Genomic DNA, 25837 nt, shown 5'->3' with positions numbered 1-25837 from the left:
TTGGTCTGTCTTATTGCATATTTGTATTTTCTTTGTGATTGTTTCCATGTGTTGAGTGTGTGTTCATCTTTTGTTTTTTCATGCTCATTCGAGTTTCCTGGCTTGTGTTTTTAGCTTTTTCAGTTCATCATTGAACCATGGTATCGAGTTGTGCTTGCGTGATGTTCTTGTTCGTAAGGGTGCTATCTCATCTAGGATGCATTTGCATCTTTTATCCCATTCCATGAGGTAGTATATGGAGTCGATTTGTGCTGTCCATTCATTGTTGTATATCAGTTGCCAAAATGTTTTCGTGCCTACTTGACCTCTTGTGCTGTAGGATGTGTGTTCTTGTATTTGGTGTGATCCCTTCTTCCGCCATTGTAGAGATTTCTGAAATGAAGCTGCTGTTGCTGCTTAAAGTTTTTCTTTTAAAAGTGCTCCCAGGCGGCATTACTTAGGATGTTGGTCACATGCACAGTAGCAGCAAAGTGTGAACTAACAAAGGCTTGGAAGCACCTTGAGCCTTCTGATATGCTGAAAGTACATGAATGCTTAGATTATGTGTATTTTTTCAATAAGCTGACAGCTATTTCAGGAAATACTATGAGTTTATTTGAAGAAGCATGGGCTCCTTATGTAAGCTGGAAGGGGAGAATGTTTGGAAATCAGAATGAATAGAACTTGTGGGTAGATCTTGGTGTTAACTGTTCTCTACAGAAATTTGCTGAGAGGTATAATTATCTATGGCACGAACCCAGATTGCATGATAAAGATGATAGATTTACCTACCTTCAATATGTCCACTAGATCAAGAAACTCTCATACTACATTTTCCTAGCTATAAAAACATCAGATATAAATCCATATTGAACAGAGATTTTTCACATGCAGGTTTAAAATGGTGGAACTCCATCCCTAGTGAGATAAAAAGGATTACCAACTATCTAATATTTCGCAAATTTCTCAAGGCATTCCTTTTAAGCAAATTTTTGCATTGTTAGACAATGAACTAAACAGCAAATGTTATGATACCTTTATTGGTTTGCTCTTTTCAAAATCTCACTTTATGTTTTCTTCATACTTGTAAAAATATATTGTATGCATTTCTAGTCTTAATTATTGTAAGCCGCACAGAACTGAACAACATTCAGATTATGTGGGATATAAGTACCAATAAATAAATACATGGTTAATAGTATAGTTTGGTTGGTTGGAAACAGGGAAAGGAATAAACTGTCATAAGCCAGTAAAGTTGACTGTAGTAGTGTGTAAAAGTTTAAAAAAAATAAAAGAAAAAAGCACACACCGCTCATGAATTTTAAACCATATCAACACACATATTTTTATTTAACAAACAATCCACTTTTCAAGAAACGTTATATTAAAATTATAATCTGTAAAGTTTTAAGCGGGGTAAAACATTTTCATAAAACTTGCACAATTAAAAAAAAGTAAACATCTCTAATCTAATATAAAGGTGCATTCATATTTATCTACTAAACAAACCTCTCATAACAGCTTTTACAACTTTTAGTCCAGGCAGGACCAGTGACAGTTCTGTTTTGATATATATCAACATAGGTGAGCCTAAAATAAACTGCACTGTAAATAACCATGGGAACCTTTATTAAAGCTTGGCCACACACTAACAGAATAAATGCCAAGAAGCCCGTTTTATACCAATGGGATTTTTAGCATTTAGTGTGCGCTAATTCTGTTAGTATTTGCTAAGTTTTAGTAAAAAGGCCCTCAAATTTGTATTTGTTGAAGGAGCCAGTTTGAGCATCCTAACTGATAATTTCAACATTAAATCTGATGTTGGTTTCATGTAGGAACAAACCATGTAAAAAGTCTTCCCACTGTCTAAAGACAGGTTTAGTTCCTTTTTTCTCATCGTACCTTAACACCAAATTATACAAGGCCCTGAAGTATGGGCACCACTGCAGTCGTTTGCACAGGCTGGTATACTTCATATCACAACAGCTTTATAATTTTTTGCTTAATGAAAGGTGTGCTGAGTTTAAAATGCAGTGTCAGACTATGCAGGAAAAGTATCAACATATAAAATGTCAAAAATAACTCAATTTTATTTATGATCTAATTTCACCTCATTATATGACATTCATAGTTCACTAGATCTTACATAAACTGTCTTTTTTAAATATTCCAAACTATTCAGGAGTCAAAAAGCAATTGACTCAATGGTCTTGCCTAGAATGGCTAACAGACACTAAGGACTCTGTTTACTAAGGTGCACTAGCATTTTTAGCACGCACTGATGCTAGACACACCCATAGGAATATATGGGTGTCTCTAATGTTATCGTGTGCTAAAATTTTTAATGCGTCTACAGCACAGCTTAGTAAACTGGGTCCTAAGAAAAGCAGTTTTCGAGAAGACTGTATAGCCAGGTACATCTTCAGCTTTTCATATGTTTAATGAATTACTGCATTTTCTTTATTCTTTCGGCAGCATTCTACTGCTATGAAATGAGAACCACTAAAAAAAACCTGATTAATACAAACATGCTATTCAACGGCAAACCCATCCTGGTAGAGAAACACTGAACAATTTATTCTTTTACATCATCCACTGACAAAATCAGAATTCAAGTAGGGAAATTGGTTCCACTTTTACAGATTGCAGCTAATCTCAAGAAAACCACTCAGAACATTGAAACTATTTTATTCCACTGATAGACAACCAATACTAAAATTCATTTATACACTGGAATTCTAAAGTAAACCAAATGCTCACTGTGATAGGTCTAAAAGATTTGAAATTGAAGTTCTGATTTTAAGTTTTATTTTAATTTTTAAAAAATGGTAGAGAAAGTTGAAAATGAGCTTTGAGATCAGACATTTCCTATTAATACACACTCAACACCTACTTTAGTCAGCGAAAAGAAATGCCCTCACTGTTGACCATCATTAAATTATATTTGGTGTTTCAATATGAGAGTGCTAAAATAAAGCTGGTCTTTAACACTAAAGTGAAGCAATGAGGCAATAAGGTTGGTGGAATCAAACCAAGAAATCAGTAAAGCCTTTATTGATCAATTTATCAACCAGAATTTCTGGCACAGATAAAAGGATTCAGATTCGACACAGCCATGTTTCGGCAAATGATGCCTGCGGCAGGAGTTGTACAGCTCTATGATGTGTCACATACGTTATCTGGTGATGATCATTTGTGAACAGCCAACCTTGGCTGTAAAATGGCCACAAGGGAGTCCAACTGAGATAGGATCAGTGAAAGCTTCTTCTGAGTCTCATGCTGGATTCGTTTCCTGCACCTCCAGTCAGGCAGTTGAGCATAAGAGGGCTCACTTTTTTGTCTTAAGATGTACCGACTTCAGAGAATCAGAAGAAGCTTTCACTGATCCTAACTCAGTTGGATTCTCTTGTGACATTTTACAGCCAAGGTTGGCTGTTCAGAAATGATCACCACCAAATATTGTTTGTGACACATCATAGAACTGTAGGAATCCTGACACAGACATTTGCTAAAATATGGCTGTGTGGAGTCCGAGTCCTTTTATCTGTGCCAGGAATGCTGATTGATGAATTAAACAATAATAAAGGCTTTACTGATTTCCTGGTTTGGTTCCATCTACACTATTACCTCATTACTTCACTTTTTTGTTGCCATATAGGGACTTTATCCTTCTTCTATGTACTGCTTTAACACTAAAAATATAAAATGGTTTCTATATCTTTAATCTACCATCAATTCTGGATGGAGGGAGTGTTTAAAAAATCTCTAGAAAACGAGACAGTCAATTACATTTTTACTTTCTTTCTTCATCTTATTGTGCTATAAATGATATGCCTATATAATCTTATAGAAAAAGAAGGGTCAACAAATAGATCAAGGTAAATGGCTAATGTTTCAGCTTGATCTAATTCTCATACTGTAAGATAAATAGCTCCGTTTTCATTTTCTGAATTGCCTTTACAGAGGCTATGATCCATTAAGATGTCCATCCATATGTTAATCAATGGAGCAAACCACGGGAAAGAAAAAGGGAACACACTGATGCATTAATCACACTGTGCAAGTTAACTGAATCCTTACACATTCACACAGAGGGATATTTACTGTATGTTCCTTTTCTAGATTTCCTTAAGTGTGGATTCCAGCACTGCCCTGTATCAACCTGCCAACTTACCAGATTTTCAGAATATTATAGCAAGCAATGAAAGCTTGAGCAGCATATATCATATCCCATGTTCCCAACAGTGGGGTGCCATGACATATTCTTGCTTTATGTCTCCAGCTGAACCACGCCAGACATTTCAAATGCCAGTTTGATACTTGATAGAGTTTGTAACTTTGCTATAACAGAACTACTAAAGAACAACTTGGGAATTTTGCTAAAAGAAGAACAGGAATGCCAGGAATTTCAAAATAATCTCTCTCTCTCTCTATATATATATGTGTGTCAGATTAGGGATAATTTACACGTCTCCAAAGCATAAAAGAAAACTGGAAGAAAAAATATATTACTGAACACTAGCAGCATAAAAAAAATATTTTATACCCTATTTGGGACCACTGCTTAATAATTAAAAGTATATAAATGTTAAATCTCTGCATAATAAAATTTGTAGTTTCAGTATGGAACTTTCACGTTTTAGGAAGATATATTAAAAACTCAAACTCACATTTTACCATATCATCACAATAAAAGCATTAACTATACAAGAAGTCAACGAAAGATGTTTCCCTACAGTACATCATTTTTTTAACACAATGCAGAAAAAATCTGAAGACAAGATGTTTAGTAACTAAAACATAGCAAGACTTTTGAATGTTATGCAGACAACAAGAAATGCTCTCTGTATCGTTTACCAAATTATAACCAGCTCTTCTATATAAATAACTGAACATACAACAGTTGAGTATCTCAGCCGACAAAATTATAAACTAGAAAACTGGGGACTTTGCAGTACTTGGTCGCAAACAACTTGCCATCAGGGGTTGGATCAGAGAAGGCGAGATCATCCGTCGAGAGGTAAGAACCATACGTGAATGTGGTCCTGAAACAGAAAGATCCGGATCATTAATGATGTATTAACTCTAGAAGGTTAAAACACCTGGTTTTCTACAGCAGCTCAGGGAAGTAGATTCTTCTATATGACCACACAAAGTTTTACAGTACTTTCAAAAATAAAACATTTTCAGACTTTGTGTGTTTTTGGAAGATTTGCCTTTTTTCCCAGTTTTCATACTTCATTGGTTTTTTTTTTTCCTTTTCCCCCCCCCTCTTCTGTCATTTTCTTTCTATACATTCAAAGCAGTCCCTCACCCCCAGTCTCTCTTTTCCACTTTTTCCGAAAGACAATTCCCTAACCTAGTTGATGTCTCCTTTCCCAAAAGTGGTGCCATTTTTTCCTCTCTCGTTTCCTCCCTTGTGACACTCTTCTTCCCTTTCCCATAAGTCTCCTCTCTTAGTCACACAGGTACTGTATATCCACTCTGAGATGTGCTGTGCTTCAGTACCTGGATGGGTCTGGATTCCATGCAAGCTCTGCAAACAGAGACCGATGACTGGAAACAAACGTGGGCACTAGAGGCTAACGCCCATATTTGCTCCCGCCCCCTGACCGCAAATATGCTAAACAGAGCATTAATTTTTCCTTTCCAATGCTCAGGGGCTGGAGGTCCGGTGGACCCCCAGCCCCCTGAGAACCCACCCCAGACAAGTTTCCCTGATGGCCCAGTAGCACCCCCAACCCAAATGCATTTGCATGCTTACAGGCCCCCCCATCCCCTCCCCTGAAACAGGGGCTAGAGGTCCGGTGGACCCACAGCCTCCTGAACCCATGCCAGAAAAGTTTCCCTGATGGCCCAGTAGCACCCCTAACCCAAAACTGTCCCTGGTGGTCCAGTGGGCAACCCTACCCCCACCTCCACGGTGGCCTAGTGCCCCCCAAACCTTTAGAAGGGAGGAGGGAGTAGAACTCTCTCCTCCTGGGGCACCTCTTTCAAAATGGTGGTGCCCAGCCCGGTGCATCCTGGGATGCACTGGGTGGGGCTTCGGTACCATAAGGGAAAAACTCCCTTATATGGTATTGAAGCCCAACCCAGTGCATCACCATTCTGAAGGAGGTGCTCCAGGAGGAGGAAGTGCTACTCCCTCCTCCCTTCTAAAGGTATAGGGGGTGTTGGGGGGCACTAGGCCACCAGGGCGGGTGGGGGTAGGGTTACCCACTGGGCCACTAGGAACAGTTTTTTGGGGGGGCCTGTAAGCATTCGTGCGGGGTTAAAGGGACCTCCTGATTGACAGGTCAGGGCTTTTTTTCACAGCCCAGACCTGTCAACTTCTGTGGGAGTATTATGCCTTGGGCGCATGCCCAGGCACAATCCTCCTGCAGAAGTACCCCCACGATCAAAACTAATAGTGTGCACATATTTGCATGCTATTAGTTTTGAGCATCGGGGCTTTAATTCCCTGCACTGTTAAGGAACAGCACGGGGAATTTGATCATCTCCCCCTGAGAGCCTTATTGAATGCAGCCCTTTTTCCTAGATGGCACCTCCTAGGCATTCTGGATCATTTATGATAGTGAAGCAATGCTGGGCGCTTTTAAATATTTTGGGACTTGCAAATGAGAGATGCCCCCCCAAGGATCATACACTATTAATAGTATTAATTTTTTGTTATAAAATATTCACAAAGCACAATAATAAACAAAAATACCACTTTACAATTTATTACTTTCTGGAACAGTGTATGATGTATGTAGTGTAGGAAAGTGTATTTGTTTGATATGACATTTTCCATGCTTCGTGTCATTTTCTGCTCAGAACTGAAAAACACAATTTTGGGATTATTTTTTTTTTGTTGGTGTATTGTTAATAGTGCACCCTCCCAACGATATTGCTCCCATAAAGAAAAATTAAAGAAAAACCTTGAACAAAACAAGAACATTGATTAAAACAAAAAAATTCCTACATTTGTCATAGGAAAGATGAAAACTTTCTGACTGCATAACCCTAATGAATTCAAGTTTCATTTTTGTTTTTTTTTTTAAGACAGAATATCAGTGTAGTAGCATGAAATCATATAGTTATAGTACCAACCACCTAGCCAACAAAGAAAGGCAGAACAGTAAGACTTGGAAAAAGCTGCACACTGCTAGGTCCCTAGAACTGCCTAAATAAATAAATAAATGTTTCTTGGCTGTTTGAAGTTGTCCCATAATACAAGTGTGCTGACCCGTCTTCTCAAACCCTAGCCTTTATCACCAGAAGAGTAAATCCCATTTTGTTACAAAGAAGTGCTTCTGACATTGAAGGTACATAAGCCAAATTAAAAAAAAAAAAAAAAATCAAGTCAGGCTCTTCCCGACAGATTAAAGTCATCCAATGCTGTCTGTCTCTGTGTGGATGTGTGCTTCATATTAATCTAGGAGTTAATGCCTTTCCTACTCAGAGCAACCCCAAGAAATACTTTTTTTAAAAACAGTATTTCATTTTTAGAGGATGGGAGGTGAGTTTATCAGCTTATTACTGCTCCAGGTGGACAGCGTGTTCATAACACCATCAGCAGTTAAATGCAGATTGAACTCTTGGCACTAGGAATCAATTTTTCCAGAAACCTCTTATGTTAATGAAAGGTGAGTTGCACATTGCAGAGATCACAACTAATTTTTTTTAATTAGTTTTTATAAGGATACACTCCTAAGAAATTTGAAAGGTAGCAAAGAAAATTACAACACGAAATAAAAAAAAAATCAATATTACAATAATAAATCCAAAATGAAGCCCACATCACAGGAGCAGTAGCCTAAGGGTGTGGGAGGAGTAGCCCAATGGTTAGTGCAGCAGGATTTGATCCTGGCAATCTGGGTTCAATTCCCACTGCTTCTTGTGACAAGTCACTTAACCCTCCATTGCCCCAGGTACAAAAATTGAGATTGTGAGCCCTCTAGGGACAGAGAAAGTACCTGTATATAATGTATACAGTTCTGCGTACATCTAGTAGTGCTATAGAAATGATTAGTAGTAGTAGTATAAATATAAGAAAAAAGAAAATAGACTTCCACATCTAGTTTAATTCCTTAACACAACTAGTTCTATATCTAAGAATGCTTGAGAAACTCATCAGCTTGACATATTGCTACAGTATTAGTGTTCCAATAAAACTTATTTATATCCTATGTGATCCATTTAATATCCAGAATGCTTACCCTCTAGTATTTCAAAACTACATACAAAAAGCAATACTACACAATTTCTCTAACTCTCTGGAAACAGTCATGGTTGCACATCATCACAAAAGTCACTCACTGGCCTGGGATGTTTCATATTTGCCTGTGAAGTCACAAATGATAGTCATTATTCAGGACCAAAACAGACTGCAGATCAGGCTATGTGGGGCACTGCTCCCCACATGACAGCTGTAAGGGGGCAGGAAAAGGTTGGACTGAAAAAACACGGGAACAGGGGCTCAAGGAGATAGGGGGTTACAGAAAGATAAAGTTTCAGTATCAAGTTCCCAGTACACCGAGGGTTCGCTCCCCTAGTGGCCGAAAGACCAGCCCGGGCATTGGGGGAAGAACTACCAGTCCCAAGAACCCTCTCTTCCTAGACAAGTCAAACAGGAGCTGGGAGGCGGGGAAGGGGATTGGGAAACGATTTCTGATGAAAGTGATGAGGAACAGGTGAGAGAGCCAGGGGAGGAGGGGACTGGGGATTATGATAAAATGGAAGTAGCTGAGGAGCTGGAGGAGGAGGGTATGGAGATTGCAGCTCTGGCTCAAACTAAAGAGAATGCAGTGAAAGGTTTTCTGGCGGCCACACTGAGCCAGTTATGGAAGACTGGAGAAAGAAGATTGAGGCAATGGGGAAAAAGCCTGTGGGAAAAATGTACCAGGTAATTTGCCTCTGAGAATAGAAAGGTGATGTTGTTGAGTTTAAGCACCGGAGTAGAAGAAATGAAAGAGATTTGTTTGTTTGATGAACTGTGATTATGTGAAGAAATATACTGCTGTTGTAAAGATGTGTAAATACATTAACAGCTGAGCGTCTTGAAAACAGTGTCTGGAAAGGAAAAGCGCAGTAAAGCTTCCTTCTACACATTAATTGATTTGCTTGCTTTATTTTTTGTCTATTAGATTGTAAGCTCTTTGAGCAGGGACTGTCTTTCTTCTATGTTCGTGCAGCGCTGCGTATGCTTTGTAGCGCTATAAAAATGCTAAATAGTAGTAGTAGTAGTAGCTGTGTGCAAAACTGAGGTGAGAAAGAAGTTTCACTGTGAAGTTATAAGCGGTGTCATTAAGGATTGACTAAATAAACTTCCATTTATAAGAAATCTTGCAGTTGGTGTGCATTTGTGGAGAGGATAGTCATGAAGATAGGAGGAGCAGCAGTCCTCTCAATAAAGACTAGAGCTGAGGAGAGAGTTAAGCAAGGACCAGAGTGTGGCAGACCCGTCCAGCTGGCAGCACATCTGAGGAAGCTAAGTGGGGCTGACCTGGGCCAGACCTTGGATGAGGGACCGGCTGACACAACTCACAGGGGATAACAGACACTTTAGAGGTACAACTAAATCAATTTGAAGAGCTTCGCAGTAAGGCTGATCATTAATAGTTTTATCTAGTTAGAATCTTGATGCCTTTCCATTACAAATACAAGGTGGCTCACAAAAACCACAGCTAGTAAATAAGGGCAACAACAAAAAAAAAAAACCTAAGTCACTTAGGGGCCCTTTTACTAAGTTGTGTTGGTGCCTACGTGCGCCAATTCAGAACTACCACCCAGGTGGTAATTTCATTTTTTATGCGTGTCCACCATGCGTGCCAGAAAATTTTCTGGCGCACGGCACTAACTGGGCCGTAATCAGCATTGTACGCACGTAGACAATTACCGCTCTGTTAACGAGTGAAACCTTACCACTAAGTCAATGGGTGGCGGTAACGTCTCAGGCCCAAAATGGACGTGCGCCAATTTTTATTTTGCCGCATATCCATTTTTGGCAAAAAAAGGCCTATTTTGCAGGTGCGCTTAAAAATGGACCTGCACGCGTCCAATACACGTGTCTACAACAGCGCAGGCTATTTTTCAGTGCATCTTAGCAAAAGGACCCCTTAGGCTATACATACAGCAGCTAAATACTGCTGCTCTATACACATAAATGTATTCTTAGCGCCACTGCATCTATGGATAGTAGCACCAAATATATGTAAAATGTTTACAGTCAGATAAAAACACTAACCACTGTGTTTAAATACTGGGCCACATATTAAATAAGTTTTAACACATGGTAGATAGTTCTTTGCTTGACAGCTCGAATTTGGAGATGTCACAGACAATCCCTGGCCAAGCAGTTCCAATGTTGCGATAAATCTGTCCAGACAATAAGAAATCGAGCATCTTAAAAAAATTTTGAATTAATTTACGCCAAAACACATAGCATTTTACTGGGTAAAATGTTTGTGTTCCCACATGGGGGCAGCTATTTCCACAACCAATTCCTGTCATATGTAAGTTACAGAAACCTCTCTCCTCACCTATGATATTGCCGAGGAATGTGAAGGTAAAATATGCTTACTGCAGATGACAAAAACTTTTTACAGAGCATACATGCTAGAAAAGGGGGGAGGGATTGAGGGGGACTGCAAACATCGGAAGGATCTGGAAAATGAGCTTAAATGAAATGTGTAAAATCATGCATCTGGGGACAGAAAGCTTCATTAGCTACATATCAGAAACAGAAGAATTGGTAACTGTCAAGCAAGAAATGCCTGTTTCAGATCAAGACTGCTTTCCTTCCTTCCTTCCCAGCACTGCCATTGGGTTCTCTGGTCTTCTCATCTTAGGAGATTTTAATATTCACTTTGATAATCACCTTCACTCTTTTGATAGGCAACTCTGTTCCCTCTTTTCTGACCTTGGTCTTGTCCAGCACATCCTTTCCCCCCACACATTCCACTGGTCATGTCCTTGATCTGGTGCTCACTCAGCAGTCTGACCTTTTATCCCTTTCTGGTTTCTCTTCCATCCTCCTTCTGTGCACAGACCATCTGGCTTTCTTGCTTTTACTTTATCAGTTCCTGATTCTGTCATTCCCTCAGCCCCTTTGCCCCCCCCCCCCCCCCCGGATTTTCATTCCTGTGACCCGGACTCTCTTCCCTCCTTCTCTTTAATTGGAAGAAGCCCAGAGCTATGGAACAACTTGCCAAAAGATATCAGAAACATTGCTTGTTAGTCTACATTCAGAACAGCAATTAAGAATTTCCTGTTTGCGCAATATTTGAAGGACTCTTCAGTATGAAGGAGTAATTTTTGACTGTAATTACTGTAAGGCACTGTTTCAATGGGATCTCTCTCATTTCAATTGTATGCTGTTATCTGCCTAGAGCCTCTGAGGTGAAGAAGAATATAAATGCACATATTAGATAAGATTCAGTGCTTTTCTTACCGATTTCCCCTCTCTCCTGTCGTCCCAGGCCTCTGTCTGGGATTCTTCTCTCAGAAACAGTGTCCCGTCTTGTCCACAATATTTCAGCATTGTATCACCCTAATAGGAAACCTTGGTATGATGGTAACCGTTGCTCACTTAAACAGCAACTTCATGCACTTGAATGCAATTGGCAGAAGTCCAGGGCTCCTACTGATCTCCTTGCTTATCACATCCTACTTTCTCAATATTGCTCCTCACTTAGAGACTCCCACCATGCTTACTAAACCCAGCTCATTCATAATGCTCTCACTCGTATTAGGAAGCTTTTCTCTCTAGTCTCTTTTGTCTTCTTCTCCACCCTTCACTTTTGGCCCAAGACTTTGCGAAGTTCTTTACCAGCAAAGTCTCTTCCCTTTGGGTTCATTTTCCCACTTTTCCTATTGCAACTTCCTGTCCCTCTCCCCCATCTCCTTCTTCCCCACAGAATCCTGGTGCCATTGTCACCCACCTGGTTGCGTTTTTCCTTTCCTTCTCTGGGAAGGTCTTGGGCTCGATTAAGAATACAACATGCTCCTTAGATCCAATACCCTGCAAACATGGTCTCAGTGCTCTTGCCCGGGCTATGATTGTCAATAGCCTTTCGAGTGGTCCCGTTCTCTCTCACTGGAAAACAGCTTTGATACTTCCTATTCTAAAGAACACATCCTTAGATAATTGTGTCTAATTACTGCCTATCTCAAACTTACCTTTTTTAGCTAAACCATTGGAGAGATTGGTCTTTTTACAACTCATACAACATGTTAAAGCTTCTAATGTTCTTCATCCTTTCCAAATCAGGTTTCCAGAAAGATCACTCAACAGAAACTATTATTGCTTCCCTTTTGAATGGCTATTACTCCTTCTTGGAACGTGGCAATGCACTTCTGTTGGTGTCCTTGGATCTTTCTGCTGTTTTTGACCTGGCTAGTCACTCTCTCCCTTCTTTCTAGGCTTGCCTCTTTGGGTATTTCTGGGACTGTACTGTCGTAGTACAGCACCTTCCTTTCTGGTAGGGCTTTTCGTGTGTCTCTTCTTGCTTCCTCATCCACTGGAATTGCCTTTGTTTTGTGGTGTTCCAAGGTTCTGTCCCCATTACTTTTTAACATCTTAGTCCTCTTGCCACACTAATCCACGAATCTCAGAACTGTTGCTATATCTATGCAGATATCTTATTGGTCTCACCTCAAAACCCTGTCAGCCCTGACTTGACTGTGCTTCAATTATGCCTGAACAAGGTTGATGACTGGCTTTCCACTCAACATTCATCACCTAGATTTAAATCCTCAGAAAACTGGTGAGTCATCAGGCCTTTCCAGCTGTTGCACCCTCCCTGCATGGGGCCTCCATTCAACTGATCGACACTAAGTAATTTAGGGACTCACACTGACACTGTCCTCTCCTTTCGTTCCCAAATCTCAACAATTACAAAATCTTGTTTCTATGACAACAACTATGTGACTTTTTTATGCATTAGTTACATCCAAATTAGATTTCTGTAATATCGTGTATGCTGGCCTCAGTCTATTGCTCTTAAACTTCAGATGGTTCAAAATACTGCTGTATACTCACTCATATACGTCATTATGATCATGCAACTCCCCTCCTGAAGCAACACCATTGTCGTACTCCATATAGACCACAAGACTCTCATACTGGCTTTAAAAACTATTCACCGCAGCACCCCTTCTTACCTTGCGTGTTTTATTATTCCTTATAGACCCTCCTGTACCCTTCGATCCTCTGCCGGTGACCATCTCTCCCCCTTTGCATTTAACTAGTCTTGAATCCATTTGCCATTCGGCTTTCTTCTCTATCACAACTTTTTTCTGGAATTCCCTTGCTAAATTCGTTCAGAATTACACTACCTTCAGTTTTGGAGTCTTCTGAAGGCCCACTTATTCTCTCAAGCATTTGATGTGCACACCTGAGCTCTGGGTTGTTTTCTGGCAGCTACAACCACCTTACTTTTTGTCTTGACTTTGTTTGTATCTTTGCTGTTCCTCCGTTACACTGTTTTGTAGTTCCTTTCTATTTCAGTTTTATTGCAAACTGCCTTGATTGTACCCTGAAAGGTTTACTGAAAGGCAGTATATAAGCGCTTCAATAAACAAACAAACATTTCAGCCATTTGATGTCCTACAGTAAATGGGAAAGCTTCCATTGTTTGGCTGCATAAACAGGTAGTATCAGCAGGATAGAGGAGGTAACAGTGACTCTGTATTAAATTGCATGTAAGACTCCACTCTGACTGCTGTATTCTGTTCTGGAGGCCGTAACTTTGTACAGACATTATAACAGGAATGGTTCACAGAAGGACTGCTAACATGTTATAAAACAAACCCTACAAAGAGGAGCCTAGAAAATATCTCTTTATTGACAGAATGGTAGATGCCAGGAACAGCTTACTGGAAGACAGTGGCAACCAAAACCATGGTAGAATTCAAGTTACACTTCAGGCAAACAGAAGTTAATAGCAAAAACAAGGTAGATAGTGGCATTAATGCATACAACTTGCTCTTCATTCCCTCAAGTGTAGAGATAATAAGGAGAAAACAATGATTAGTTAAAATGCAAGCCTCTGGAAAGTTTGTACACTCCTTAGAGTACATCTTTCTAATCTCTCTTAAACAAGAAAACGTAATTTGCAAGTCAAAAAAGAACTACCATATTATTTCCTATTCCAAATTTCTATTTTCAAATCAAACAGAAGTTAACACTGTATGCCCTTCATCATAATGTAGAACAGGGGCAGAACTCATATTGCGGTATTACAAAATGACACGGGCACAAAGTTTGTCCCCGTCCCTGTGGGCTGTCTCTGTCCCCACCAGCTCTATCCTCATCTGCACAAGCCTCAAACTTTTTATATTTAAATCTTTTTATTGAAGTATAAAAAGGAACAATATTCTGTACAACTATTTATAAATCACAAATAAAAACAAGAACAACAACAAGCAACTTTAATAACTCCCCCCCGCCACCCTCTACCCTTTCAACTCCAACAATAGCTGACTTCTATTACCCCAAGGAACCCTAATCCACCCTGTTAAAATGTCCAGGGGGGACAAGATATAACTCATTCTGTGTGCCCTACTAGGGGAGAAATATGCCCTATGAAGCACTGTTATGATTTTTAATCTGTGGTAATAATAAGCCATCAACAATCTCAGGATTCAGTCTAGCTCTCCTGTCTTCCACAGTCCTTCCCATAATTGAAAATGTCCTCTCAGAAGACATGCTGGTAGCAGGAATGCAAAGCAGCCCCTGTACAAGTTTTGGCCAGCACTTTTGCTTGTTTTTCCAAAAATTCAAAACATTATCTGCATTAGAGAATGACACAGAAGTGTAGACAAAGTTTGTCCCTGTCCCCATGGGTTCTGTCCCCATCCCGTCCCCACAAGCTCTGTCCCCATCCCTGTGTCATTCTTTATGTGATATGCTCTAAAAGAGATTGGAATGATCGGCAGCAATTAGAGTAGAAAATGGGTTTCTAGTGTCACCTACAGGACATACAAAGGACTTGCAGCAGAGAAAAATCAAACTATACATAAACAAGTTAGGGGAATCAACATGCATGGTAAATGTACCTTTCATTCAAATGAGACTGGTAAAATGGAAAGAAATGTGTGTTCATAGTTGTTGTAACAAACAATTATTTATATTCTGTGAAACTGATGACAATGGCCTCTGCATATAACAGAGCATATGAAATATTTTACATTAATAGATTTTAAAGAATGGCTTCTTCTTGTTTTGCTGCTGCTGGTCAGAAGAAGCAGCAGAATGCCAGCAGCAGGGAACAGATCTGAAGGTAACCTGGGAAGGAAAAGAGAAAGGGGGATGACGCTGGATGGAAGGATGGGAAAGAGAAAGAGGGGGGACGATGCTGGATGAAGGATGGTGAGAGAGAGAAGGGGGAGAGGAGGATAGAGTTAGTGAAAGACTAGGGAATAAGAGAAAGGAAATGGGAAGGCTGGATGAGAGAAAAGAGATGGAAAGCTGTAGGTAGACAGTAAAAAGGGAGAAACTGAAGACTATATAGTAAGAAGGAATGAAGAGAGGGAGAAAAACAAATGGATGAATGCCAAGAGGAAAAAAACACACAATGTTAGAGATGATATAGTGGAGGAAATGAGGAAGACAGAAGGAGAGAGAAAATAACAGACAAGAAACCCTGGCATGAGAATTAAGAGAAGACAGAGGAAAGCATAAAACAGAGATTGGGACCAAAACAATTAGAAAAATCAAAAGGCCAGACAACAAAGGTATTTTATTTGTAATTTTAGATAAAGTAGTGTAGTAACGATGTTATTCCACTCTAACAAAATTTTTTTAAAAATGGAAAATAAGACAATTCCTTTTTATTGGACTAACTTTATATATTTAAATTTTTTTAACTAGTTTTCAGAGGCCAAAACCTCCTTCCACAGGTCAGGGCAGTATACCATAACAGGATCATACTGTCCTGATCCAAGGACGTTTTGGGCTCTGAAGGTAATTGAAAACTGTATTACCTTAGTTCAATAAAAAGGTAATACCTAATTTCCAATTTTGTTTTATTTTTAGTTGTTAATTTGTAATGTGATTGGAGTATGTAAATTTTTGAAATTTTTCACCTGCTATCTTTATATTTTCCATAATACAGGTTGGCCACATGTCACTGTTGCATTGTATGCAGAGTCTGACTTCTTGGGGGTTCAGTTTCATTTCATATGTTTTTAAAACTGTAATAGTATATTTTTAAGAATATGGGTTAAAGAAAATGTGATTTTAATACTTCATATTTGACTGTATATCAGAAACATGCCTAGTTATATTACTGTAATCTGACTTGACCCTAAGCATGTGCCAATGTTTGCAGCTTAGGGATCCCTGCCATCTCTAGTATTTTGTTTTTTTAAGTAGGGAGGGGATGGACTGCAGGGGTGGGGAGGATAGACCCAAAATCTGCTGGTGTCCACCTCCCCAGTCCACAAAGAGTTTCTCAGCCAATTTGCAGATCCACGGGGGCCAAAAGGATGGGAAATGCTGAATTAGATTGTCAAGAAGAACCAGGATACAAATGTTAAGATAGAGGAAAAAAAAACAGCAAGCAAAATGAAGTACATAGCAGAAATTTTCTGTAGTTCTGAGGAATAAGCCCGATTCTAAAATATATTCACTACTGATTTGAGATCTGCTGAGGAAACTGTAGAAGGGAAATCAAATCATGGCAGCAGGCCAGACAGACCCATTAACTTCCCTCCCTCTACCCTCCTCCATTCAACCAGAAATAGGCATAGGTAGATTTGTAACAAAAGCAGAAAAGATTATAGTAAGAGTAACTAATGAAAATGTTGCTTGGCTTATTAATGCAACAAATGTTTTGCAAGGTTTTTGAACACACACACTTCACTGACATGGTTCAGTTACTTCAACAACAAAAAAAAAAAAACCCAACCCAAACCCAACAACCAAAAAATCAAACAAACCCCCAGTCCACTCAAAAGAGCAGATATCACAAGAAAATGGATAGATAAAGTGGATAACAGAAAATACAAAGTGTGCAAATAATCTAACGGGAAGAATTTTATTACCCACTATATATATCCCACTGTTCTAGGCAGGGTACAAAAAGAAAACATGCATAATAAAACAGAATGATATAAATTGTACAATAAACAATACAACATTAAAGCTAACAACTGCTGATAAATCAAAAACAAAGAGCGGTATTACTCAAATGCTTGTGAAAATAGAAAAGTCTAACTAAGTGCAGCGAAGATGTAATGCTAACTCATTTGGTAGAGTATTCCAGATCCATGCTCCTTCAAACTTGCAATATGGCAATCTGATGGGAAACCAATCTAATCTGTTTGCAAGAAGGAATATCCAGCAACAATTTTCCAGCCAATCACAAACTACATTGAGGTTGGTAAAATTTTCAATTAAGAGGCCAAGGATGAAGGGACATCATTATTCAATACTTTAAAAATCATCAAAACTTTGAATCTAATTCTCCAGTACATCAGAAGCCAATGTAACTCTTAAGATCGGAGTTATATGCTTAAAATGAGAAATGCCAGACAACAACCTAACAGAAGCATTTTGGGCCAGTTGAATGGCATGCAAAGTTTATAAAGACCCAAGTTCAGAGAATTACAATAGTCTAATAAAGGTAAAATCATTGCTTCCAGGACTGTACGGAAATTGTCAAAATGATAAAAGATTCTTTAGCCTCCTCAGGACTCTCAATCTAAAAGTATTTCACTACGTTCTTCACTTGGGGTTTAAATGAAAGCTTGGAGTCAAATAAACAACCCAAATATTTGCATTCAGATACAATACCTATTTCAATATCATCAAATTTGACAGATGGTGAAAGCTTAATCGGAACCAGTTCACAAAATTTGTGTTTTACTAATATTCAGTTGGAATCTATTGGCTTTCATCCATGCTTTCACCATCTGCAAACACATCACCAAAAGAGAAACAGAAGCATATTTTCAAAGCACTTAGACTTACAAAGTTACAAGAATATTAACAAGAAGCGGCAATAGAAGATATAAAACTGCAAAAAGAAATTTGAAAGTGCTGCAAATGTGAAGTTTAGAACTGAAGAAAAACCCAAAACATATGGTTGCAGTGTTCAATTAATACAACTCCTATAAAAAACCTTCAGTGGTCCAAAAACATGACCAATGTTACTGAAATTGCTACGTATTTTCATAATAACCATTTTGCAGCAGCTGCTTTGAGAGAAAAAAAAAAAAGAAGCAATTTACTCTCCCACAAAATTTCCAAAGGAAATCATTGGTGGGCTGTCTTCAGCTCTATATGAAAAGAACTGAGCTAATCTGGTGGCAATTTGTGAACAAAATTGTGAGGAGATGGATGGAATTTACATAACCACACTTCTCAACACTGGAATTACAGAAAAACGAACATATGCTAACTGCCCTAAAGCCTTAAAGTGCAAAAAATAGTTGTTTTGATGAGGCTGAAGTTTGAAAGGAAGCGTAATAAGACCTGGAAAAATGGGCAGTGACAAAGTTAAATTCAGGCATTAGAAAAGAAGTAGAAAAAGCAATCTTGAGATCATTATCTTGCCATAGTCTCAAAACAAGAGTCAGACCTCAACTTAGCATAATTTAATTTTATTTTGGATTTATATTCCACTTTCCAAGTATCATATCCCAGTCCACAGCAGATGACGACAAAATAAATATAATGAAGCTAAACTACATTATAAAGACTGGGTAGGTTTTCAGGAATTGTCTTTTTTGGTTTTATTTAATATAAACAGCCAAACCTCCTCATCACCTGCACTCAAATCTCACAGTGTTGGTACTTTGCATACAGTTAAAAACATGGCTGTTCTTCTAAATACAATAAATGTTCAGGTTACCTAAAGGTGATCCATCAAAAAATATGCATGCTAATGACGTTTTAAAGATAGTCACAGCAGTGAGATGGTGCAAGCTGCATTTCGATTCAGACACCATTAAAGTGGCAAACCAGTTTTTAAACGGTAGAAGCTTTTTCTGCAGGTGATTTTATTTATTATCTCATTTGTACCCCACAGTTTCCCAACAGTGTCAGGCTCAATGTGGCTTACAGCGCACCACAGAGGCAAACGCCAATGCAGTAAAATGAAGCTAATACAGCAGGAAAAACTACAAGAGATAATGGGGAAGAGTAGGAATTGACGGAAGGAGTAGGGAAACGGAAATGTGTCCAAAATGTCTCTAGATCAATGCGCATCCAACAGTGGAGACACATGCAGAGGCCGTGGGATAAGCATTTCAGAATAACATGGTCTTTAGTGATTTCCTGAAAGTTAGATGGTTGGTGATGGTTTTTATGGTTTTCCGCAAAGAGTTCCAAAGCTAAGTGCTGATGAAAGAGAAGGATGTAGAATACGTGGATTTGTACTTGATGCCATTGCAGTTTGGATAATGAAGGTTAAGATATGAACAGGAGAGCCTGAAAGTATTCCTGAGAGGTAGGATGATGAGATCTATCAGGTAGCCAGGTACACCTCACCATATAGGATTTTGTGAACTAGAGAGCAGAGTTTAAAGGTGATTCGATCTTTGACAAGAAGCCAATGCAGTTTCTCTCGGGGGGGGGGGGGGGGGGGGGGGGCGTGGCACTTTCAAATTTTGACTTTCCCAAAAAAAAAAAAAATTAGATCTGCTTAAAAAATTAGATCTGCTTAGACGCTATTGTTTGGTTTCTAAGTTTTGTTGGGCAGGAAGAAAACCTAAAGTGACAGTTATTTGGCTGTTAGGGAATTGGTCCACTGGGGGTCTTGGTTTGCCTAACTTTTTAATTGCATAACCAGGCATGTTTAATTCAACATCTACATGATTGGGTGTATCAGGGTCAGGATTATACACCAATTCTTTATGAGGCTATCTTTTTTACCCCATACCTTTTAAATTCCTTATTAAAGATACCATATCAACAGCTTCCAAGGTTTTGGGGTAGGAATGTGCTTCTTCATCCACTAATGGAGGTGTGGAGATCCTTTCTGACATGGTTGGGGGGAGTTTCGACTACTATTGATCTACCGCCCATTTGTGGGAATTTCAAGTTTTTACCAGGCATAGATAACCAGGTCTTTGGTTGTTAGGAGACAAGGGGTATTTTTTTTTGGAGCATGTGCTTACACAGGCAGGTTCATTGAAAACTTTGTTGAATTTTCAGGACCAGCTCGGGCAGGACAGTATCATTTTGCATACTGTCAGCTCAAACATTATGTCCTGAATTTAAATGGTGAGGACTTGGGGCTGTGGGTAGGGGAGCGTTTGAGAGCCTTTTTTGCTTCCATCCCAGAGGACAACTTGTCTATTTTGAGTATTCATAAAGCCCTTAGTGTGCGGGTGGTGGGGAAAGATTTGTCAATAGTACATGTAGGTGGGAGCAAAATGTAGGGAACGCACTGCCACGTAACCTAAAAGTGACCTATGAACTGACCAACTTCCGTAAACTACTAAAGACCCATCTCTTCGACAAGATATACCACAAAGACCAAAATATGTGACACTCTCAAATATATCCAGAAATGTTAATAATGCCTTCTATTATATTACTATCTTTTATTCCATTACCATGTAACCCAAAATCCTTATGTAACACCATATGTCTACTCTCTTCTCATTTCCACTCTCCATGATGTATTGTAAGCCACATTGAGCCTGCAAAGAGGTGGGAAAATGTGGGATACAAATGCAATAAATAAATAAATAAATGCTGTACCAGCTTGGGATCTGTTAGCTGCACTGAAGAGTTCTGCCATTCTTAGGGAGACTCATTTAGAATTTTGATCAGGGCCTCTCTCTCTCTCAGCTGCAACTGTCATGCAGGGGGTTTGGATTCCTCTTTGTGTAGAAAGTGTGAGGATATGGACAATTCTTTTTCTCATTCAGGTTCAGCTGTTTTGGAGTGATTTGTTGATATTTTTAAACCAGTCTTTGCAGATCCTAGTCCCCTTGACATCAGAGGTGTTAATATTTGGCTGTGTGCCAGTTAAGGAAATGGGAGAGCAAGGACAAGTTTTTTTTTATTTAGGAAATTAAAATTTGTGGGTCTTAAATGTATTATGCAGGCTTGGGTTTCATCCAATCCTCCACTATTTTGGAATTGGAGAAATCAGGTCCATAATTTGGCTTGAGAGGTTAGGGATGCCAAAGTGTCTCTTAAATGCACTCAGTGTTACATCTATCTGGAACTCCTACATACAGATTTTGTCCTCAGGCCCACAGTCTGTTGTTAAACAGGATGGAAACTCAGGTGCTAGGAGTGGGGGGAATCTAATCTCTTGGGTTGGTTTGTTGGGGCCTGGGTAGCTGGGGGGGGGGGGGGGGGGGGTTAGTGCTTAATTTCCTTGAATTTCTCCTGGGAGTCTGTATGAGCCAAAATCTCCTGGATTGCTGTGAAGCGGTTGGGGTTTGGTGGGGTGGGAAAGGCTAGTTGTTTGAGGTATACATTATAAAAGTTTGGTGACTTTTGCACTGCTATTATTTTATATGCTGGTTTTCCTGCCTGGGTTTTTGTTAATATTCATGGATGTAGTTATATTGTTTTTTGTATATCTCTTGGTGTCACCAATAAAAAAGTTTTCAAGTAAAGCAGTTTACAATAAATAAAACATCAGAAATCAGAAAAAGAAAGCCAATCAAATAAAGGAAAGAAGAGGAAAGTTAACAAGCAAGCAAGGAAAGTTAAAAAAATATATACAAAAGCACAATATATATAGAAGGTACAAACTACTGCAGAACCGAATCCACCGGGCTCAAACCAAGGTACAGACAGGAGGCAATGGATGATCTTTGGCTCCTGTCCAATCTTATGGCTCTAATAAATAATAAAGCCTTAAGATTGGACTTAAATATAACATGGAGATATGTATCAAACTGATATTTTTCAAGAGTAAGTTTGGCCAAACTGTGAGGAGGGCCATGACTTCAGAAACTGAAAGGTGGAATGAGTAAGTTTGAAAGCAGGCCATTGACTTCACTGATACAGATGATTTGCTGACATAATCATGAGGTTTTCTGAGGTGGTCTGAGTGTCCACACAGAGGTGAGCGAGTCTGTGCTGGGGGGGGGGGGGGGGGGGGAGAGAGGAGTGAAAGGTAAACATGGATGATATAGCAGGGGTATACATACAGAAAAAAAATGAAGGAAATAATTTCAAGGTGGTGAAACAATGTGATAAAGTTGTGGCCAAGACCAGAAGGATGCCTGCCTGCATAGAGAGCAGCATACCAGCAGAAAGGAGGTAGTGATCATGCTCCTATAGAAGTCACCGGCAAGATCACACTTGAAGTACTGTGTTCAGCTTTGGAGGCCATATCTTGCAAAGGTCATAAAAAGTCTTGCAGTAGTTCTGAGGTAGTGATCAAAATGGTATGGGGTCTCCACCAGAAGATTTATGAAAAAAAGATCTAAAGACTTAAATATGTATACCCTGGAGGAGAGGAGGGATAGGGGAGATGATACAAGGAAAACCTAAGAGACAGAAATCAAGCTATAAGCAGCAAGTTTTAGCAGAGTATTTAGATCATGTGGTGGATGAGCTCCCCCTTGGTATGGACTATTTTTAAATCTTCCTCCTATTTTGTCTTGCCTCTGATTGTACCTCTATATCCTTGAGAATTTTCTCTCTGCATGCGTTGTACAGAATCACTGATTGATACCAATAATTTACTTCCAATGTATCAAGGGGGAAAAAAAGAAACACCTAGATTCATGCTCAAAAAGAATCAAGCCTTCCAAATCAATTAGGCTAGAAATTCAGAGCTTCAAAAACAACATACCCCATAAATTTTATAACTTATTAGGCTTTCAAATATAGAGGACTTTTTTTTTCAATAGTGCAATTCACTTCATGCACCTTGATGTATTCAGTAAAGAATTATAATAAGTGGATAGATTTTGCCCTTCTCCCTTTCAAAAATTCTTTTTAAAAATTCAGATAATCAATTTTGATAAATATATGAGAAGCTCACTTTATTTGAGCAAAGTATTCAAATACAGCATGTAATGTGAAAAAAAATGTAAAGCAAAAGAATGAGAATTTTTTCCCCAATCTGGCCTCATTTTCCCCAGTGATCCTTACCTGACAGCATCCACCATTCGGCTTGCGATGCCTCGCCTCCTCATCAGACTGAAGACCCAGACGCGACTGATTCCACAGATAGCAGTTTGGGGTACAGTGGAACAGCGCCAAGCTCTGTGGCGATCCAGCATCTCCAAACTCTGGAGATCATGTGAAACAGACTCTGGCAAGACCTGAAATGCCTGCCAATGACAAAGCAGGTAACATTCAGGTTAATGCATCCATAGAGTCTGTGCTATATCCTTAAAAGAACTGCATAGTGTGCAATTAACCAAAAAATGCAAAACAGAACAAATTACAATTCAATAAAAACTAGAATAAAAATACAAATAAAACAAAATATAACTAAAAGCAGTACTACTGATTAGGGCTGAATGTTAATTGCAATTAACACATTATTAGTTGCGGCTAATAATTACGCTGCACGGCATTTCCCTCCCTCCAGCCCCCTCCCCCATGCATAGTCCGGCATATCTCCTTCCCTGCCCCACCCCGCTCTGAGATCCAGAGCTCTCTCAAACCCCCTCTCCCCCGGGTGTACCTTAAAAATGAAGTCTATGCTCCGGCGGCGGCATCAGCGATACTCGAATACTGCCTGTGGCCTATAACGGGGTTTTCTCTCTGGCCCTCCCACTCTTTCTGATACAAACTTCCTTTTTCTGTAAGAGGTAACTAGAATTACACGAGTGGATGTCTGGCTGCCCTCTGGAGTATTATGCTAACAAAGGGGCTAGGAAGGAAAAATGCGGAGGCTCCTGTCATTGCCAGGGCTGCACCAAGGCATTGATCCCTATCAAACTTGATTCCCTCCTGCAGCAGGAGTTGGGCACACTTGGAATCTGACATATTGCCATCAGATTGAAGCAGGGAGGGCCCCATCAATCCGCCAGCTCCCATTCCCCCAGATCCAGAGCATTAAAGATCAGCCGTCTTCCAGGGCCACCATCACAATTCAGATGCCCACTTGCTTATCGATGTAAGCTACAGCTATGGCAATATCCAACATCAGTTGAACTGTCTTCTCCCTTTACCAGGGAGAGGAAATTCCTGCAGTACCAAGTGAATTGCCCTTGCCTCCAGGTGAATGATGGGACATGACTCCGCCATCCGAGACCACCATCCTTGCGCAAACCAACCCAGATAGTAGGCTCCTCACCCCAAGTGGCTTGCATAGGTGTTTGCTGTACGCCGCTGGGGCACAGATGATTTAGACAGAGCCACAGCTCACAGTTCTTTGAATGACTCTTGCAAGGGGCAAACAAATTCACTCAGGCACAGTCGGTGATATCATGCAGGCACAGCCAATTATTCATCAGCACACAATCAGATAAGCAATTAGGAGATAAGCAAGCAGAGAATCATAGCATTCAGCTGGGGTCGCAGAAAACAGGCAAGAGGGCTCCTCAGCTTTGACCAACTCCTGGGGAATATCAGAGCAAGACAAATCACAGACACCAATTTAGCTTCACAAGGGAGATCTTGCACAGACCTTGGCACTGGCATCTGCACAAAAGATGTTTCAGTAAAGCCCCAAGTAAAGTTCTAAAAGAGTCCCTACAGGTGACTTAAGATGGAGTTCCAAATGAATGTTCCAAATGAATAAGATCATACCACAGAGATTATACATTTTTCCTCTAAGAAGTGGTGGTTTCTGGAGCCAATCAGAAATATAGGAACATTTAAAAACGTGTTTATAACATGTGTCCAAGGTGGGATGTGAACCAGGAGATGTTCTCATCTCACTGTACCCTGCTGTGTCTTTCATGGACAGATAAGAGGGAGCCAAACATGTATTTTCTGTTTCACTGCTCTTTTGGATGAGTAGCCTAGTGGTTAGTGCAGCGGACTTTGATCCTGGGGAACTGGGTTAGATTACCACTGCAGCTCCTTGTAACTCTGGACAAGTCACCTAACCCTCCATTGTCCCAGGTACAAATAAGTACCTGTATATACTATATAAACCGCTTTGAATTGCAAAAACCACAGAAAGGCTGTATATCAAGTCTCATTCCCTTTCCCCTTTTAGCAGTTGCTTAGCCAGAAAAGAAAACAAAAGACAGTGCACTTCAACAATGAGTTAGACCCAAAAGCCTGAATTTCACCCTAAATAGTCACGATCTTTTGATCCTGCATCAGAGGTCAATGTTACCCATGCGGAAGGCTCCAAAAGAAACTCCTGAGCAGATGGCAGGGAATGTCCCATGAAGTTAGACACTGGCACAAGGTCCTCAGGAGAAGACATGACTCGAACTTCTGGGAGGAGCCTAATGAGACAGCGCAGGCACTTATGAGTCCTTGCCCAAGGCACAACTTCCAAGAGGCTTCCTGAGAACACTGTGCCCTTTCTGGGACTGCAGTTTGAGCATGCATTCCATTGGAGGGAACACCGTTCCTTGTTTGGTGTCAATATAAACTGAATTCTCCAGCTCTTAAATGGGAGTCAACTGACTCCTGCTATAATTCACAACCCATCCCAAGCGATCAAGGCGATGAATTCCCTGTACTGTAACCTCCCTTGAGTCTGCCTCCAAATCAGTCCATACCAACCAGTCATTCAGGTATGGATGCACCCACATCCTGTTTGTGGAGATACACCACAACCATCATGATCTTGAAAAAGGACCAGGGGAGCCATTGCAAGACCAAATGGAAGAACTCTGACCTGGAAGCAATGTTCTGTTGTGGATTATGAATTGGTTATTGGACAGAAAACAGAAGGCAGGGTTAAATGGCCATTTTTCTCAATGAAGGAGGGTGAATAGTGGAGTGCTGGGATCTGTACTGGGACCGGTACTA

The 25837-nt window shown here is 39.9% G+C and overlaps 1 protein-coding gene across 1 annotated transcript in view; it reads right to left on the bottom strand.

Moving 5' to 3' along the window:
* Window positions 1–1363: 1363 nt before the first annotated feature.
* ESCO2 (establishment of sister chromatid cohesion N-acetyltransferase 2) overlaps window positions 1364–25837 on the bottom strand; it is a 146292-nt gene continuing 121818 nt past the window's right edge. Inside the window, exons 11-12 of the mRNA XM_030198671.1 lie at window positions 23042–23223; window positions 1364–5024 (exon numbers count right to left, since the gene is read on the bottom strand). Coding sequence (XP_030054531.1) covers window positions 4892–5024; window positions 23042–23223 — 315 coding nt within the window. The 3' untranslated portion in view covers window positions 1364–4891. The remainder of the gene's footprint in view (window positions 5025–23041; window positions 23224–25837) is intronic.

The sequence above is a fragment of the Microcaecilia unicolor genome, chromosome 3 (assembly GCF_901765095.1).
Source record: "Microcaecilia unicolor chromosome 3, aMicUni1.1, whole genome shotgun sequence".
NCBI classification, from domain to species: domain Eukaryota; kingdom Metazoa; phylum Chordata; class Amphibia; order Gymnophiona; family Siphonopidae; genus Microcaecilia; species Microcaecilia unicolor.
The sequence above is the reverse complement of the archived record's forward strand: the minus strand, read 5'-3'. Positions and strand labels throughout refer to the sequence as shown.